Here is a 19,463-nt window from a genome sequence, read left to right as displayed (position 1 = left end):
ACCCTACTTGATTGATTAACTGACCTTAGGAGGATATAAATAGCGTATCTTGATGAATCCGAAAAAAGGAGATCCACTCTCAAGCCCTCAATAAAAAAAAATTTGAAATCCGCAATTAAAACTTCAAACTTTTGGATTTTCGGAAATTTTGTATAAGGCATTAAAACTTGAATCCAGACATCTCCAAAGCTTGCCTAAGGTCTAAGGAGTGTTATTCAATCCTTGGTAACCTTCCAATCACCCTTTATTTCAATCTCTAGTTTTAATTGAAATTTTTATATTTTAGTTTTCATAAGTTTGTATACTGCCTAGTTGTTGAATTTCTTGATTGGAAACGATTCTAAGATCATTTGCAAGCTTTTTGTTGAAGTTAAAACCGATAAATTGATCTAAAACATAAACCCCCAAATTTGAATTTGGAAAATTTCAAAATCGGGCTTTTCATTAAGAACAGACGCCCAGAAAGCTACTCAACATGTTTCTAATGATGTTGGGAACATATTTGAATAATGTTTGATTCTATTTGGATAATGTTTGATCCATCTCGAATATATTTGATCAAAATCAAAATTAAAAAAAAAAACTAAAAAAATTTAAGTTATTGATTTGGTATAAACGAACCGTCGGTATTCTTGTTTTGGTTCCACTCAATTATATGAAATATAATGAAGTTATTGGAAAGCTCCTAACACTTCATTAAAGCCAAAAAACTAAAAACCCGATTTTTATATCAAAACAATTTTGATTAAATGGAACATCATTCTGATCGAATGACACATCGGGATGATGTTCATAATGGTCTTGGGAGCTTTGTGAAGCTTCTCGTTCCCTTGAATCAAAGAATCCGGGTCCTAATCAAAACTGCAAAATACGTAGTTTTGATGTCTTGAGGACCAAGAGGTTCGACCGAGAAATTTCGACCAGAACCGAGATGTGCGATCAGGACCGAGAGGTCTGACTGAGGATTTTGACATCCGACCGAGAATTCTAATATGGGACCGATCCTAACTAATAAAAACGGACCGAGGACATCATCATAATGTCTATTTAGTTGCATTTTTTAATTTTTAAAATTATATTTTATAACTTTAGGATTTCAAAAATAAAAAATAAAATAAAATAAAATAATTTTAAACATTGCCCATCAATATTTTTTTTAAAAATAATTTTATGAAAAGTCAGTCAAATGTTTGTAAAAATTCAGCGGACCTTATTATTCCACACATCCATCTATGGTCAATCATAACCTACCTCTCTCCTTATATTTTATTTTTAATATTTTGTTGTCAACTCTTCAAATTCAAACCATTTGACATTTAAATTCTTTTTTTACTATAACATTTTATGATATAATTGTTCTGATTCACATTAAGGATATCATTTCATTTAATTTTATAGAAGGTCCAGAATATTTTCACTATATTAAATTGTGACTGCAATTATTTTAATAGTAATTTAGGTAAATAATTATGAATAAAACAAATACAAATAATTCCTTGTCTTGATAATTTTTTATTTATTTATCCTTTAATTTTCCCTTCAAACGCATTTATTTAATTTTTTTTTTTTTTGACAATTTTGAGAATGTGATTTTTTTAACAAAATTTAAAAATATTAATATATAATGATAAAATTAAAAAATAATACTATTTTTAAAATAAAAAATAAATTAAAATAACTAATATTTAATTAATAAATTAAATATATAATAAATAAGAAAGAGAAACAATATTTTTTATTTTGTTTATTCAAATAAACCAAAAGAATAGACCTAAATCATTATTACATATTTTTAAATAACTTAATTTATTTTAAATGAATAAAAGAAAGTAAATTACTTTAGTATAAAAATATTTTATTTTGATGAGAGATATTTTAATATTTTTATTAAAAGTTTGTTTGTTGAAATAATGAAATGGCAAATATATGGTTGAAAAAGTAAGTTATATCTATGTGTTAAAATACTATATTATTAAATATATAAAAATAAGCATTCTAACTACTTAAACAATTTTACATATAAAATATTTTTAAAATAATTTGAACCAATAAACTGAACAAATAATTAATCAATAATCAAACTGATCCATAATTTACCATCAATTATAACTATCATCATATTCTTAAATTTATAATATAATATTAATGTTATATTTTATAGTTAGTACTAATTATTTATATATATCATTTAGATTGTCCTATTTCTTCAATTTCGGGTATTTTAATAATTTAGTTATTTGAATGATGGCTAATTATTTTGAGGTAATAATTTTTTTATAAAAAAATTTAAATGATATTATTATAATAATATAATAAATAATAATTTAAAATAAAAAATATTTTAATATATTAATTATTAAATTAAGTGATGTAATGTTTTTGGATTATGGTTAATGACATAATCCCTAAATTTATGAAAGAAAAAAATAGAAAATTTGACATACAAATTTATAAATAATATTATTATATTATAATAATATTAAATAATATTTTGAATTTTTAAATTCAAAATAATCTAAATAGATTAAAAATTAAATTAGACTTAATTATTTTTGATAATTAGACTATAATTAAAAAAATTAAATAAATTTTAAAAATAATTTAAGGTTAAAATATTATATTTATTTTCTTCAAATTATTCAAAAAGGGGTTGAAATGATTTAATTATGATTTAAAACATAAATTATGTATAATTTATGGCTTAAAACAATTAAATAAATATCCTAAAATTCCAAAAATACCCAAAAATAAAAAGAATGAACATAATTTATTTCACTTTTATAACCTTCTAACTACTCAAATACTTTTAACACTTAAATTATTTTTTAAAATATATATTATATAAATATTATATATAAATTAGTTAAAGATAATATATATAAATTATATATATATATATATAGATAAAAATAAATAATATATATATTATTTATTTATTATATAAAATTTAATAATAATATATATATATATAATATTATATATAAGCGATTTAATAATTATATATATAAGATTAAAGATAATATATAAAAAAATAATATTTTAAACTTAAACAGTTAGGTTTAACTAAAAAGTTGATGGAAGGGCCACTAGTGACCTTTATAAAAGTTGAAGGGGCGATTTGTTTCAAAAATTAATTTGAGGGTCAAAAGTGAGCGATTAAGATAGTTTGAGGGCCGCCCAGGTAATTTGCCCTTTTTATTATATTTCCAAAAATATTTTTTTTGGAATTTTTTATTAAGTAAAACGCAAAAAAAGGATTAAAATTGGATTTCAAATAAACTTTTTATTAAAATATAAACTGATAATCTTTTGTAGCCAAAATTATGTTTAATTGTTGCAGTAGGATTTAGGCCATCAGATCAGAGGCCATCAGATCAGTGCTGGATTTTCATCTAGTGCCTAGGAGGACGTTACGCATCCAAATGTAAGGGAACACGCGTGCGCCCTAGGCCACACTCGTTCAACTAACGGGACATCAACCCTGTTAGCTGAAAACGCCCAACGCTAACGGATCTCCAACAGAACGCTGAAACGCCGCATTTCGATTAAAAGAAACAACGTCGTTTTGACCCATCTTCTTCGCCCATGTAGGGCGATCGCCGAAAATACGACGGACGTCGGCGATTCTTCTAGAAGGCCTATCTCCGCCTACATCCATCCTTATCCCTTCATTTTTCGCCCATATGCTCGTCTTATCCTCGCCTTCCCCTAAGCTTAGAAGTCAAAACTTACCCTTATTAAGTTATTAAGTGATATGATTAATAATGAAGGGAATATTAAATTTGAAATTAATTTCAATAATTAAAACTATTAAGGACATATAATTATTATTTTTTTACTAATATACATAATTATTAAAGATAAGTTTTTGTTTGTTTGTTGAAATAATGAAATGGCAAACATATGGTTGAAAAAGTAAGTTATATCTATGTGTTAAAATAATATATTATTAAATATATAAAAATAAGCATTCTAAATACTTAAATAATTTTATAAATGTGGTATATATATATATATATATATATATATATATATATATATATATATATATATATATATATATATATATATTATTAGTTATTATCTGATTATTACAAATATTTTTAAAATAATTTGAACCAATAAACTGAACAAATAAATGATCAATAATCAAACTGATCCATAATTTAGCATCAATTATAACTATCATGATATTCTTAAATTTATAATATAATATTAATATTGTATTTTATAGTTAGTAAGTGATGTTTGGTAAGATGTATTATACTTATGATAGTATAATTATATTAATAGTGAAATTATAAAGTGTTTAGTTGGATTTATATGTAAATTGGATGATGTATAAAATAATCACACATCATACTTCTTACAAGGCAATATTAAAATTTTATTTTTTTTATTATTTTTTTTATCAAATTTTTTAATATTTACATTTATTTAATCTTTCAATAAATTTTAATTATTTTTTAATTTCAATATATATTACTTATTTTTTTAGAAAATTAATTTATTTTATAAATTTCTTATTTAAAATTTTAAATAATTAAAAAACTAAAAAATTAATTTATTTTTAATAAGAAAATTAACGTTTATTTTATAATTAATAGTATAAAATAATAATATTATGATTATTAATTATAATTATTATCTTGGATTTTAAACTAAATTATGAAATAATAATAATTATTTATTTTTATATAATATTATTAATTTAAAATAATAACATAATTATTTTATTATTTATTTGATATAATATTTAAACTAATTAAAATAAAATCGAAATATTTAAAATATCAATAAATTTATTAAGAATAATATTAAAGAAACAATTAACAAAAAAATAAAAATAAATAAAAATAATATTTTATTGTTTTACTTAGTTATTTAGATGATGTGTGATTATTTTAAATTAATAATGTTTTTATAAAAAAAACCTTAAATGATATATAATAATATTATAATAAATAATAATTTAAAATAAAAAATATTTTAATATATTCATTATTAAATTAAGTGATGTTATATTTTTGGGAGGAGGATCCTCTGCTACCATTTTAATATGTTCCCATCTCACAAAGGGAGGGGCAATATGGTAAATAAATAAAAATGTTTTTTATTTATTTACCATATTGCCCCTCCCTTTGTGAGAGGGGAACATGAGAGCATGTTAAAATGGTAACAGAGGATCTCAGGTGATATTTTTGAGTTATATTTAATGAAATAACTCCTACACTGTCTAGATCATAATATGAATTAATGCAGTTGTCAAATTTATGAAAAGAAAAATAAAATTGACATTTTAAATTTGTAAAAAGAAAATTGATATACCTTAATTTATAAATAATATTATTAAATTATAATAATATTAAAATAATATTTTAAAATTTTAAATTTAAAATAATTTAAAAAGAGATTAAAAATTAAATTAAAGGTTAATTATTGTGATAATTATACTCTAATTAGGAAAATGAAATAAAAATTTAAAAATAATTTAAAATTAAAATATTGATTTAAAACATAAATTATGTATAATTTATAGTTTAAAATAAATAAATACCCCAAAATTCTAAAAATATCCAAAAATAAAAATATTAACATAATTTTTATTATATTTCAAAAATAATGTGAAATTTTTAGTGAAGTAAAACACAGAAAAAAAAAGATTAAAATTGGATTTCAAATAAACTTTTTATTAAAATATAAACGGATAATCATGCGTAGCCGAAATTATGTTTAATTGTTGCAGCAGGATTCAGGGTTATCGGATCGGTGTTGGATTTTCATCCAGCGCCCAAGAGGACGTTACGCATTCGGATGTAAGGGAACACGTGCGCGCCCTGGGCCACACTCGATCAACTAACGGGACATCAACCCTGTTAGTTGAAAACGCCCGGCGTTAATGGATCTCCAACAGAACGTCGAAACGCCGCATTTCGGTTAAACGAAAAAGCGTCGTATTGACCCGTCTTCTTCACCGATGTAGAGCAATCGCGGGAAATGCGACGGACGTTGGCGATTATTCCAGAAGGCTTATCTCCGTCTACATCCATCCTTATCCCTTCATTTTTTTCCCATGTGATCGTCTTATCCTCGCCTTCAATTCCCCTAAGTTTAGAAGTCAAAACCTACACTAACCTAGGCTGCCGAAGATAAGAACAAAATTACGGATAAGAAATTTGATTGCCAAATCGATGTTGAATTCGTCCAAGCTAGCCGACCTAGTTTGGTATAAATACTCTCTAGGTGATCCTCTTTCAATCCATCAAACATAAATCACATCTTACAACCTAAATCAAAGAATCAAAGATTCCAACAAGAACTGGATTTTTGTAAAATCCTCTCCGGCGATCAATGCTTTGATCCAGGCTTCGAGAAAACATTTAACACTTCATTGGAGTGTTCTCCAACTGTTATTAAGCATCCGGAACCATTGTATTTCAATTTGTGATTGAAAATTGAATTTTTTTCATGTTTGATCGGTTTGATCTATTTTAATGTCCAATTATGTGTTTTCTTTGTTTAAAATCACTCCCTAGATGATATATGAATTTTCTGTTAAAAGAGATTTGATCAAATCAATCTAAAACGAAAAAAACGAAAAAATTGGTTTAAAAATCGGAATGTTTTGAATTTGATGTTCTCGAGCTTTTAAGCTTGAATTTTGATTCAATTAGCTGCATAACATGTTTGTAAACATGTTAGGATGATTTCCAAATTATTATATCAACATCCCGATCATGTTTGATTCAACTGAAATTTTAAAAAAAATGAATTTGAATTTCGATTTCAAAAGTTGTTACAAAGCTTGAATGACGTTCTTGTTTTGGTTGTGTTCGACTATGTTCATCATTTCAAAGCTAATGGAACAAGAATTATGCATTGAGATTGCCTAATTCAAAAGATTCCAAATTTTGACCTAAAAACAGTTTTGAGAAATTGATCTTTGTAGAGATCGATTGATCATGATTGGAGTTAGGGCTTTTAATCCCCATAATCATATGAGTTGATTGCTACTTACCGATCATGATTTCATGATCTGTATCATAGGATACAAGACCTACAATTCTTGACCAATTTAAGAACATTCGGTCCTCGACGACCAAATCATGTAGGACCGAGATCGAGAAACATGATCAAGAATCCTCGGTCCTGACCGAAATTAAGGACCAAGAAAATCGTCTTAGGACCGAGATCAATGACCGTTGTTCTTGAGTTAGAACTAAGACTTAAGACTAGTGTTCTTGAGCAAGGACCGAGGAATTCGACCGAGATTTTTAACCTTGGACCGAGAGGTCTAACTTGGGACCGAGCCACCCAGGTCCACGACTGAGAAAGCTAGACCTAAGAACGAGCCTCCCAGACCTAGGACCGAACAACCTGAGTTCATGATTGAGCCCTCCAATCCCTCGATCGAGCGTCCCGAGCCCTGATCCTGACCTTCCTAGTCTAGACCGAGTCCGTTTGAGCCCAGATCGGAAAAAATGGACCCAGATCCTAGGACTCCGGTCCTAAGGTCTGTTTGGTTCCACGTTTTAAAATCCAAAATTATTTTTGTAATTTTGAACCCCAATCCATTTTTAAATAATCTCGAAATGTCATAAAATGATATTTAAATCGAATTTTAATTAAATTGTTATTTGACCTCAGATTATTAAAATTATTTCTAAAGCTCCCAGTTATTTTCAAAATCTTTTAAAATAATATTTTCTTTTAAAAAGATGTCTGACACGTAAATCAATGTTGAAACGCATCGAACCTCAAGTCACCCCGCAATTCCCGAATTACCACGTGTCGTCCAGACACATGCTAAGCTAAGTAAGGAGGAAATACTTGCGGTTTACCAAGTTTTTGTTTATTCAAAATATTGTTAATTTGCCTGTAGAAGATTTTAAATAATGTATAGATGTGTTAAGTGTTAACTCATGAACGAACAACAGCCAACTAAACCATGTTGAGGAAATTATGTGATCTTGCAATGGTTGGGATTTCTTGTATTTATTGATAAATAAAATATATTTTTGTTTATATAACTATAAATTTATTCTTACTAATTATTTTCAATTAAACATAAAATTTGATAAATACTTACATTTTTTTTTTAAAAAAATTAAAAATATTTTTGTTTCGATAATTTGAATAATCCTACTCCAATTCAAATTTAGTTTAATATAATCCAATTTGATTTCAATCTAAACCGAAATAACTAATTCCAAATTAGTATTTCAAATTAAAATCAATTTAGATTAGGACTAATCTGTTTAATGCTAAGCCTAATTTTATTATTTTGACTAAAAGTATTAATTATATATATTGAAAACTATAAAAATGAATTATTACAAATTTTTTTTTATTTAATCATAATATATAAACTAGTAATAAAAAGAAGTATACAATAATATTAAATAACATATGTGATATGAGTAGATATGTCATAAAATATTTGTTGGTTGGAAAAAAAGATGTTGGAAAGAAAATATATATATATATATATATATATATATATATATTTTTTAAGAATCATATAATGTTATTGTCTACGTTATCTTTTATATCATTTCTCATTCATTATATATTCATATATTTTAAATTTTGATTTTTAAATCAAAAAAATCATATCACTTCCTATATATTACAAATCATCACCAATTATTATTTGAATAATTTCAATTCAAATAAGGACCAATTATTATTTGAATAATCTCAATCCAAATAAGGATTACGAAAGAAAAAAGTTTAAAAGTAACGGTTGGAAGAAGAAATAAAATGGTATTATTATTATTATTATTATTATTATTATTATTATTGAGATAGACAATGTGATATGGGATGGAAAGGAAAAATAAATGATAATAATAAATAAATATAAGAGATATTTAATAATAATAATAATAATAAATAGAGGAAGGGAAGGGAAAGGGGAGATATAATAATAGGCGGTTTGTCGATGGAATTTGTTTGCCGCGTTCTTACTCGGAAATGGGAAGTGTTTGACTAGTAGTAATATTAGTACTAGTAGAGCAGCCTTTTTTTTCTTTTTTTTTTGCACGACTGAATTTGAGAAAGAAAGAAACATTAATATTATTATATGTAAAACGTGTGGACGGTGGTGGTGGTGTTGCACCCGTAGTGGTGGTCAGACCTTTCTTTACCTTAATTTGCAACACATTCTCTCTCCTCCTCTTCTTCTTCCTCTTTTTATATATATATCTTTCCCTCGCTAATTTTAGACAAAACAAAAGAGATTGTATACAAAACACAAGAGATTTAGAGAGAGAGAGAGAGATATGGAGATGGTAATAATAGGTAAAGAAATCATAGGGTGTGCAGTTGTACATAAATCATGGCCGGCGGTGGTAGTGCAAGTGAATCAAAGGCGGCGGCGTAGTAATGATCAGGTGTGGATAAATCCGGTTGTTGCATCTGGAGGAGAGACTAGAAAAGATCATAGACAAGCAGCATCAGCAGCAGCAATGACAACGAGGAAGAGCACCCCAATATTAGAACCCACGGCCATCATCATCAGCCAACAACAACAACAACAGCACCCCCCAAACAATTTGATGATAGATACTTCGCCCGAAAAGCCTGTCAAATTTAAGGTCAGAGCCGTCGCCACAGTCAGAAACAAGCACAAAGAAGACATCAAGGAAACCATCGCCAAACATATTGATTCATTTGCCGATCAAATCGGAAGGAATGTTCTCTTCCAACTCTTCAGCACCGAAATTGATCCCAGTAAGACAACTTTCTCAATTCTTCTCCATTTATTTTATTCATTTGCATTTGCTTGCTTGAATTTACTATTAATTAATTAATAGGGACAAATGCTCCGAAGAAGAGCAACCAAGCCGCACTCAAAGACTGGTCAAAGAAGGCCAATCTGAAAACAGAACGAGTCAATTACATAGCCGACTTCACGGTGCCGTCGGATTTCGGGTTGCCCGGCGCAATAACTGTTACCAACAAGCACCAAAACGAGTTCTTTCTCGAGACCATAACCATTGAAGGCTTCGCCTGTGGTCCGGTTCACTTTTCCTGCAATTCCTGGGTTCAGTCCGCTTATCATCTTCCCGGAAACAGAATATTCTTTGCCAACAAGGTTAGTTAGTCATTTATTTATAATATATATATGGGTCAGATGGAAGATAGTAACTGTAATGATTTCACAGCCATATCTTCCGAAGCAAACGCCGGCGGGATTAAGGGAGTTGAGAGAAAAGGAACTGAAAGATCTAAGAGGAGGGGGAGAAGGCGAAAGGAAATTATCAGACAGGATATACGACTTCGAGGTGTACAACGACTTGGGAAATCCAGACAAAGGAATCGATTTGACTCGTCCTGTAATGGGTGGGAATGAAAACAACCCTTACCCACGTAGGTGCCGCACCGGTCGTCCCCCAACCGATTCCAATTTGCTTGCCGAGAGCCGAGTGGAGAAGCCGTTGCCAATGTACGTGCCCAGAGACGAACGCTTTGAAGAGTCCAAACGGAACAGCTTCTCGTTAGGGAGGCTTAAGGCGGTTATACATAACCTCTTGCCTTCTTTAATGACAACCATGTCCTCCAATAATGGCGACTTGAAAAGCTTCTCCGACATCGACAGTCTCTACAGTGAAGGAGTCTTGCTCAAGCTCGGTTTTAAAGACGAGCTCCTCAAGAAGCTCCCCCAGGTTGTAGGAAGCAGCAACAGCGGACTACTCAAATACGACACTCCCAAAATAATATCAAGTAACTAACTAACTAACTAACTATCCTTTATTTATTTCAAGTATCTATGCATGTATGCATGTATTGTATTGTATTTAAATAAAAATGTCTCTCGCAGAGGACAAGTTTGCCTGGTTGAGAGATGAGGAGTTTGCACGCCAAGCTGTGGCGGGTATTAACCCTGTGAATATCGAGAGGGTAAGGGTGTTCCCGCCGGTGAGCAAGCTCGACAAGGCTGTGTTACAACAACAACATGAAGAGTCGGGGGGTCTGAAAGAAGAAGATATTCTACCTTATCTTAACAACATGACAGTCCAAGAAGCTATTGACCAGAATAAGCTTTACATGTTGGACTACCACGATGCTTATTTCCCATTCATTGACAAGATTAACGCCCTTGACGGGCGCAAAGCCTATGCAACCCGAACTATCTTTTTCTTGACCCCCGCCGGCACTCTTAAGCCAATAGCAATCGAGCTCACCCTTCCTCCTTCCACCCGTCCAACTTCAAGGTCTTCTAAACGAGTCGTTTCTCCGCCCGCCGATGCCACCTCCAACTGGGTTTGGCAGCTAGCCAAATCTCACGTATGTTCCAATGATGCAGGCGTTCATCAATTAGTCAACCATTGGTAAGGCAAAACAGAACCATTCCATTCCAATATTCATTTCATTCATTCTAACAAGTTTTTAATAAAAAAAAAATTGCAGGCTAAGAACACATGCAACCATGGAGCCATTTATATTGGCAGCCCACAGGCAATTGAGTGCGATGCACCCTATATTTAAGCTCCTGGACCCTCACATGAGATACACTTTGGAGATCAACGCCTTGGCAAGGCAAAGCCTGATCAGCGCCGACGGTGTGATCGAATCCAGCTTCACCCCTGGCCGCTACTGCATAGAGCTCAGTGCTGCTGCCTATAAGGATTGGCGTTTTGACCAAGAAGGCCTCCCAGCTGATCTTATCAGAAGGTATAGACTTGGTTTACTTCTTCTTCTTCTGAAATATTAATAATAGAAAACAAAACAACTTGTCATGATGTAATGAAGTAAGTGATTTCTGCCTAATAATCTGTATGTATATATTGATGATCACATTCAATAACAAACAGGGGAATGGCTGTGGCTGACCCAACACAAGCACATGGAGTGAGGCTAATAATGGAAGACTACCCATATGCCGCGGACGGGCTTCTGATCTGGTCGGCAATCGAGAATTGGGTTCGGACATACGTGAACAACTACTACCCTGATTCCAACACCATTCGATCTGACTGGGAGCTGCAATCATGGTACGCGGAGTCGATAAACGTGGGGCATGCTGATCATTCCCGGGCGAGCTGGTGGCCAAAGCTGGCGACTCCTGAAGATCTAGTATCGATCCTGACAACCCTGATCTGGCTGGCGTCGGCTCAGCACGCGGCATTGAATTTCGGTCAGTACCCATACGGAGGGTACGTTCCGAATAGACCACCCATGATGCGCCGGCTGATACCGGAGGAAGGGGACGCAGAGTATTCTAGCTTCATGGCGGACCCACAAAAATACTTCCTGTCGGCCTTGCCGAGTCTGCTGCAGGCGACCAAGTTCATGGCGGTGGTGGACACTCTGTCGACGCATTCGCCGGACGAGGAATACATCGGCGAGAGACATCAGCCGTCGACGTGGACGGGAGAGGCGGAGATGGTGGAGGCTTTCTACGAATTCTCGGCGGAGATAAGGCGGGTAGAGAAGGAGATTGAGAGAAGGAACAGCGATCGGAGATTGAAAAACAGGTGTGGGGCCGGGGTCTTGCCTTACGAGCTACTCGCACCCAGCTCCGACCCTGGGGTAACTTGCAGAGGCGTGCCCAACAGCGTATCTATCTAAGATTGTAATTAATTACTATCTAATAATATGCTTAAAATAAATATATCATATTTTGTCTATCTAATAATGTTCTAGAATTTTTGTAAACAAGTTTCCTTGAAAATCCAATCTCAACAATTTAGCTATATAGCTGTTGTTGTTGTTGTACATTTGCAAATTGCAATACCAAAATTGGTCAGCTAAAAATAACAGTAACAGCTAGCAGCTATTAAACACAACACACCTCCAACCATTCTTCTTCTTCTTCACATGTCAACATGAGAGGGGAACTCCTTCTTCTTCTTCTTCTTTCTTTTACACCTGATCCACAAAATCATTATTAATGAAATCAATCAAGATCCCCCCACCCCACATAATAAATGAATAAAAATATTACCTCTGGTCCACATAAAGACCACCCCATAAACTGCTGCTATTTACAAAGATATCTGCAAGCAAAATTGACCACACCATTAATGTAGTAGTTAGAAGATAGAGACACAATATTGAATTATTAGCTAGTATACATATATATGTTGTTTCCCACCTTACCTTAGAACAAAACTTATTAAGCACCTCGCACGGCCAGGAGAAAAACAAATGACAACGCAAAAGAATCTAGAACCGCTTCTGACATTGCTATCTGACAATCAGGCTCCCGTTTCCTTGATGTCTCAAGCTCTCTATAAGCTTCTGGTAAAACGTATTTAATGCCTTCAAATCATTACCCTGTACAACAAGATCAATTAAAGAGCCACTCATGTGTGTCTATTAACACTACTTACAGAGATATATAATAATAATAATAATACTTTTGACTTTAATTTGGACATTATTAATAAATTTTTCATACTTTACCTGCAACTTTTGGCAATATTGCTCCGCCAAATCTAGAGGGCAGTGTGCAGTCGGGAAACCCTTGGAAACAAAATGAATGAGGAAATCATTACCAAACTTCTCATACATAACCTTCTGCACCAACACTATTTCCCTGAACAAAAGCAGCTGCAGCCATAAAAATAAATTCAACAGAATCATCAGTCAGCTAAATGTACAAAATAATTTTACCATCCCTATATATGCAAGCAAGCAAACACGCAAACAAAAAATGATGTGAATAGGACCAAATCGAAGATAAATTAATCACTTACAGTATTGGCATCACGGAACTCAAACGACTTGTCAAGCACACTGTACAAACAACAATTTGTTGCAAAGGTCTCAATTACAAAACTCTGGAAACCAGGAACCTGAAACAGTTTTCAATCATTAGTGTGGGCGGGTCAACTTTCTCGTTAACAAGAGAGATAGATGGACACAAGTATACAGACAGTCATATTACCTTATCTTCGCAATGGGGCTTTGCACCCCAGTCTTTAATTAATTTAATAAATATCTGAACACAAGCCTGAGTTTTTCAAAATTGCAAAAAAAAAGTAGAGTTAAAAGTCCAATCTCATCAGCTAAAAGAAATTAACAGATGCTATATCAAAAGAAAACATGAAACAATATTTATTCAAGATAATACAGACCTTTCTCACAAGAATATCCTTGTGATTACAAGCTGTGTACAGCAAGATTCGCATCACTGGATCCAAAAACCGACTACACTTTGGGGAGAGGAAAACCGAAGACAGATCATGTGTAGCTATCACATGAAGAAAAGTGTAAAATACCCTCTGAAGCTCTTGTAGTTCGCGAATTTCCTACAATTGATAGCAACAAGTACAAGTTACAAGCTAAAACATAATTTCACATCTACCCATTTTCACAAATCTTAACTAGTAGTAGTTCCCATACAATAGCATAAAATTCAAGATTAACTTATACCTCAGTATTATATCCTGGCCCAGAAGGAACTACATCTCTTGGTAGAACATTTAATATCCTGCTAGCTATAGCAGGATATACTTCTTCCAGGATGTCATGTACGGCAGTGTTGAACTTGCAAATTAACTGATTGAGCAACAGAAGGAGACCCGTTGTTTCCTTTGGCTACAGTAAGGAAAGAATCAAAATCAATCATCTAAGGTAAGAACAAGTAAATCAACAAAAGTCATAACCACCATCTGACAATCGCAGATCAAGAGCAAAAGAGAAAGAATACAAGTGTCTTATTGTCAAAACAAAACAAAAATTATAACTCATACAATCTATTTAAGGAACAAGAAACATAAACTTGTCTTGGTTGAAAATGCCTCAATTGCAGTCATTGATTATGATGCAGTTTTGCATGATTCAAAGAAAGATGTGATGTCCCAAATCGGAAATCATATAAAAATATGACCCCCTTATATGATGTGTGAGCCTAATCCATGTTCCCGTTGGGGCTTGGGTTGTGGTGGCCCAGTTATTGCGTAAGGTATTTACAGTCTACTTTTCTCACGAGCACCGCGGGGTGTTTCAAAAGGTGTTTTCATGTTGATGAAGGAACCTATAAAATATTCATCCTAGTAAAGCAGAAACACCTACTACAAGTCAAGCCATCTCAAGGACATAACAACACTGGCTCACTAATGTATTCAATTGATAGCCACATTGTGCATTGCAAATTACAATATGAAGAACTTGAGAGGTTTAAGGTTAGTAGTGGGTCATGTGTTATAAATGCAGGAAGGTGCGGCTTCAAATAGGACTGTAAATAAATAATGTAGCAAGCCCATGAAGGCCCAATAAGTAATATGAGTAATGAGCTGTAATAGTTAGAATATAATGATGAATGGTTGTAACAGAATAGGTGTGGATGGTATTAATACTTCATAATTGATATTCACATGTATGCATAATTGATGATAGTAACCTCGCTCTCCACAAGCAACTGCTCCAATGCCTTTGGTAGATAAGGAAATACAGATGCACCCAATGTGTCAACCATTCGGTGAATGAATGATGTAACCTGAGAAAAGTAGAAAGTTGTGTAAGTCATTTGGTGAATGAAATCAGAGCAATGTGAGTGATTGCTATAATTCATACCTTAGAACGCAATGTCTCTATATTTGGATAGACAACTAAAATATGAAGGAGAACATCCAATGTCTGCACCAAAAGAAGGCAAAAAAATGAGTAGTACAAAGGAGAGGAAATACAAATTTGCAGGAAATCCATATTCATGTGTACCCACAACATCTAACTCTCATTTCTTTTAAGATAATTCATCTCATTTTTAATACAATCACCATTTTTCAGTAACTTAAAGCCAATTAAAATGAGCAGGAAGGGAACTCAGATGAGATCAAGAATTTAAATGATGGAAACTAACCTTCTTAAACATGAGACCAATAGCAGGTCGATGTGCTGTCACAAGCCGCTCACTGAATCCCTGCATTACATAATGAGTTTCAAGCAATCAGCAGTTATGCCCATCATCAAATAAAATATTGCAATCAAACCCTATATAACAATTCTATGTCCACAAAATTCAACTTAGAAAACAGAGAGCAGAAAAAAAGGAACCATAAAAGAAGAAAGTGTTCTTTCTTTATTTATTATTTTGATCAAGTAGTAATAATTCCCTAATGCACGGTAAATAGATAGAAGTTGCAAAATGGTAGAAAATCATGCATGTGCTTTAGAAATATTCAGACTTGATGAAAAAACAAAAGTGCACCTTGCTCAGGGCATTAATCGCCATGATGATTTGCTGAATGTTAGCAATCTTTGCAGGAGATTCTTCAGAATCATGAAGTTTGGCATTTTGCAGCAACACCTCCACCTAATTATTTTATATCAAGCAACATCATTTGACAGATATCAGAAAAAGAAAGGCACTAGATACAAGTGTGTAACATTAATTCGGGCCTATACAAAAGGACAATTAATATTTTATTAACCTGCTGGCAAAGGGGATTAAGCAATGCCGAAAGAAAATCAGCTTGTTTGTCAGGCGAAACATCTTCAACCCCAATTAACAAGCCAATAGCCTGTAAGCCATTATAGAAGTCATGTCAGGCCAACAAATATCTTGTCAATTATGCCTTCTTAAGCAACCAATTCGTAGTAAATGGGAAAGTAAGTGCATACCTCAAATATGTGACTACCATCTTCATATCCCAACTGATTTTTTGGCATACCATCATCCATGCTAGTAAACTGAGATAATACATCTTGAAGACTCTGAAGGAAAAAAAAGTTTTAACAAGTGAAAATGAGTCTTCCACTTAAATAAGATCTATATTTAAAAAAATATATTTACCTGCAAAATTGACTCTATGAATGGAACAAGCTTTGTTTTGAGTTGTTTGACAACCCTCATGAAAAGATAAGCTGCCCTGCGATTTACATGGACGTTTGAATGATGTATCCCCCTTTCATCAAGAAATGCAGCCAGAACTATAGGTATATGTTCGTTGTGCTCCTGTACGAACTTCAAATATCTAGTTATTGTTTCCAAATAAACAAGAGCAACAAGTCTGTTGGAATGACAAGGAAACCTTGTTGATAAGAGTGTTGGCACCAGTTCTCTCAAAAGACCATTGCCATTCCTCAGTGCCTCCTCACTTAAGGACTCCCCATATGCATAGAAAAGGGAAAGTGCAGCTTCCACCTCTTCTACGTTCCTATCAGAAGATGATGAAACTGCACTAACCAAGGAGTTTCTGATAAAAATCTGAGTAACATCAGGTGCAACACGACCAACCGTGCGAAGCAAAACAAACAAATCCTTGCGAAATTCAGTCATCCTATCTTCTTCCTCTATCCCTATTTTGTCAAATATGTCAAGATTATCACGGTAAACAGGATCATAGAGAATCTGCACACGTATGACTTCCAAAATCTGGCTAATATGAAACAAGTGCTTCTCTCGGAGTGGTGCAAGACGTTTCATTGTGGCAACATAACCCGAAAGGAATTGCACAACACTGAATGTTATATCGATCTCACAGTTCTGCATTATGTGGAAGACAGAGGGCAAAGCCTCGTTGAGAAGCTCAGAAGCACCCACAGCATCCTCCGAATTTAAACGCTTTGAGCAATCCAGAGCCTCACTGGCATACCCTATAAGCAAAGCAGCTACTTTTGCAACCAACTCTTCAGCATCGACATCCCCACCACCACCCACTAAACCAAATACCCTGCTTATATGAAGGCTTTGAAGGAGTCCCAACTTCACTATTGGATCCATACGTTTGGAGACTACTGCAAGAACACAACCAATTGCTGCACCACGAAGATGTTCAGGCAACTCATTGTTCAAAATTAGGTCAAAAAACAGCGGAATAAATGCATCATTGGCCACCAATCCAATATCAATCCAGGAAATGTATCTTCTCATGCAATCCATGACACTGACACAAAGAAAGGGGTCAGAGCTTCTATACATTGTCACAATGTCATACCATGCTCTAACAATCTGAGCCACACATTGCTGTCTCATTGCATCCTTCACTTGCGCAGCAAGTGTCATGTCATCGGCATTCCGAGGATAATCTAAACTGATCAATTCATCATCCAAAGAATTCAGAATTCTGCAGAACATGTCAATAACCACAGCCCCTTTGCTAAGATGAGGAAGATAATCTATGAATACCGAAGGCCAAATTAGCGGGTACTCTAGGTAGATAAACATGACAAAAACCTGCGCAAGCTTGTTCTTTATAAACGCAGGACTCTCCAAAAATCTTGCAGGGCTCTTATCATCAATTGATTTAAAACAAGCCATTGAAAAAACAGCATTCCTCACAAATGCTTTTTCCTCGGGACCCATGGATGAATATCTAACCCGGATTGTTTCGTGCAGACATTGCAAGCACCAGAATTGAACTTGCACTAGCTTAGATGTAGACAGAAGTTCAATACATATACCACTAATTGATGGGTTTTCTTTAACTTGTTGACAGTAAGCAACAGCTTGGGATTTAAATGCAGAATCCGTAGTACCCAACTCTTCAAAGCTTATAAGAATAGCTTTCTCGAGATTATCCATTGAATATAAGTTTTATTTATTTATTTTTTAGATAGAAGAATTGCCGGACCTTAAACCCTGCAAAGAAAACTCCAGATCACTGCGGCTCAATTCTTCCTACGACAGCCCGGATCGAAGGGAAAACTAAAAAAGATACCTTACTTGTTTGAGGATTACAATCTGATTGTAATGTACTGGAATGAGATTGGAAAAGGAGCAAGGAATCGGATCAAACGAATCTGTAAGTATGGTATGGGTATAGAGAACTTACCGAGAAACGAATAAGATTGAAGAGGGATTTTTGCAGTTGCAATTGAAGTAGAAGAAAAGCTAGGTTTTGAAGCGTTTAAGAAGGGTACTTAGATTACTTAGGATTGATTTTGTAGATGTGTGAAAAATAGCTGACTGCGGCTTTCTTTCTATAGTCCGTTCGTTGCTGCGCAGGCAGGCAGGTTGCTAGAGAAGAAGAGAAGGAAATGTAAAAGGAACAACCTCACAATATAATATTTTAATTATTTTTTAATAAAAGTAATTTACCAGAATATCCGGTATACCTTACCAAAAATATATTTTTATTTTGCAAAATTAATATATGGTAACAAAAATCACACGAGTAGTTTAGTAGTAAGTGTCGACGTAATAGACTAAAAAGGTCACGAATTCTATTTAATGTGAAGCGCTTTGAGTTTAAGCGAAGTTGTTAAATGATTATTTAAATTTAAATATATATTATTTATAATTAATTATAATTAAGTTTTTTTAAGTACGTATAGTCGTGATATGTGGGGAAATTTGTGGAAATGACCTAATAATGGGAGTTTTTTTTGGGAAATGACCAACGCCTAATAAACTTTGCAATAATGATATTTTCGGTCGAAAATACCCCTTCGCGTCACGTGACGAGAAGGCCTGTGAAAAGTTCAAAATGCCCTTAATATTTATTATAATTTCTCCCATTTTTTCATTTTTTCTTCCCCGTTCTCTCTTTTTTCGGTTTTCTCCTCCT

At 32.9% G+C, this 19,463-nt stretch overlaps 2 protein-coding genes across 3 annotated transcripts; one reads left to right on the top strand and one right to left on the bottom strand.

The window, feature by feature from the left end:
* Positions 1-9,257: 9,257 nt before the first annotated feature.
* Positions 9,258-12,759, top strand: LOC124920561 (linoleate 13S-lipoxygenase 3-1, chloroplastic-like). 2 transcript variants are annotated; one of them, XM_047461067.1, is made up of 7 exons: positions 9,258-9,515; positions 9,555-9,735; positions 9,819-10,099; positions 10,170-10,728; positions 10,826-11,336; positions 11,416-11,679; positions 11,820-12,759. In XM_047461067.1, exons 1-7 carry the CDS (start codon positions 9,285-9,287, stop codon positions 12,574-12,576), a joined length of 2,784 nt encoding a protein of 927 aa, XP_047317023.1. In that variant the 5' UTR covers positions 9,258-9,284; the 3' UTR covers positions 12,577-12,759. The 2 variants fall into 2 exon arrangements, with proteins under 2 accessions (XP_047317023.1, XP_047317022.1); XM_047461066.1 differs by having other exon boundaries at positions 9,258-9,735.
* LOC124920560 (exportin-T-like) lies at positions 12,724-18,892 on the bottom strand. Its single transcript, XM_047461065.1, has 15 exons — positions 16,748-18,892; positions 16,576-16,668; positions 16,386-16,475; positions 16,163-16,267; positions 15,815-15,874; positions 15,529-15,591; positions 15,356-15,451; positions 14,386-14,550; positions 14,088-14,261; positions 13,898-13,963; positions 13,707-13,805; positions 13,414-13,560; positions 13,108-13,284; positions 12,953-13,004; positions 12,724-12,876 (listed from the first exon to the last, which is right to left on the bottom strand). Exons 1-13 carry the CDS (start codon positions 18,476-18,478, stop codon positions 13,195-13,197), a joined length of 2,979 nt encoding a protein of 992 aa, XP_047317021.1. The 5' UTR covers positions 18,479-18,892; the 3' UTR covers positions 12,724-12,876; positions 12,953-13,004; positions 13,108-13,194.
* Positions 18,893-19,463: the final 571 nt, after the last annotated feature.

Source organism: Impatiens glandulifera, chromosome 1, assembly GCF_907164915.1.
Source record: "Impatiens glandulifera chromosome 1, dImpGla2.1, whole genome shotgun sequence".
NCBI classification, from domain to species: Eukaryota; Viridiplantae; Streptophyta; class Magnoliopsida; order Ericales; family Balsaminaceae; genus Impatiens; species Impatiens glandulifera.
This window is presented reverse-complemented; position numbering and strand designations above follow the sequence as displayed.

Coding starts and splice junctions, on each gene's coding strand:
- LOC124920560 (XM_047461065.1), bottom strand. CDS start 18,478: ATGGATAATCTCGAGAAAGCTATTCTTATAAGCTTTGAAGAGTTGGGT. Junction 15,452..15,528: donor TAGAGACATTGCGTTCTAAG/GTATGAATTATA, acceptor TACTTTTCTCAG/GTTACATCATTCATTCACCG. Junction 13,964..14,087: donor AGGATATTCTTGTGAGAAAG/GTCTGTATTATC, acceptor TGAAAAACTCAG/GCTTGTGTTCAGATATTTAT.
- LOC124920561 (XM_047461066.1), top strand. CDS start 9,285: ATGGAGATGGTAATAATAGGTAAAGAAATCATAGGGTGTGCAGTTGTA. Junction 9,736..9,818: donor CAGCACCGAAATTGATCCCA/GTAAGACAACTT, acceptor ATTAATTAATAG/GGACAAATGCTCCGAAGAAG. Junction 10,729..10,825: donor CACTCCCAAAATAATATCAA/GTAACTAACTAA, acceptor TGTCTCTCGCAG/AGGACAAGTTTGCCTGGTTG.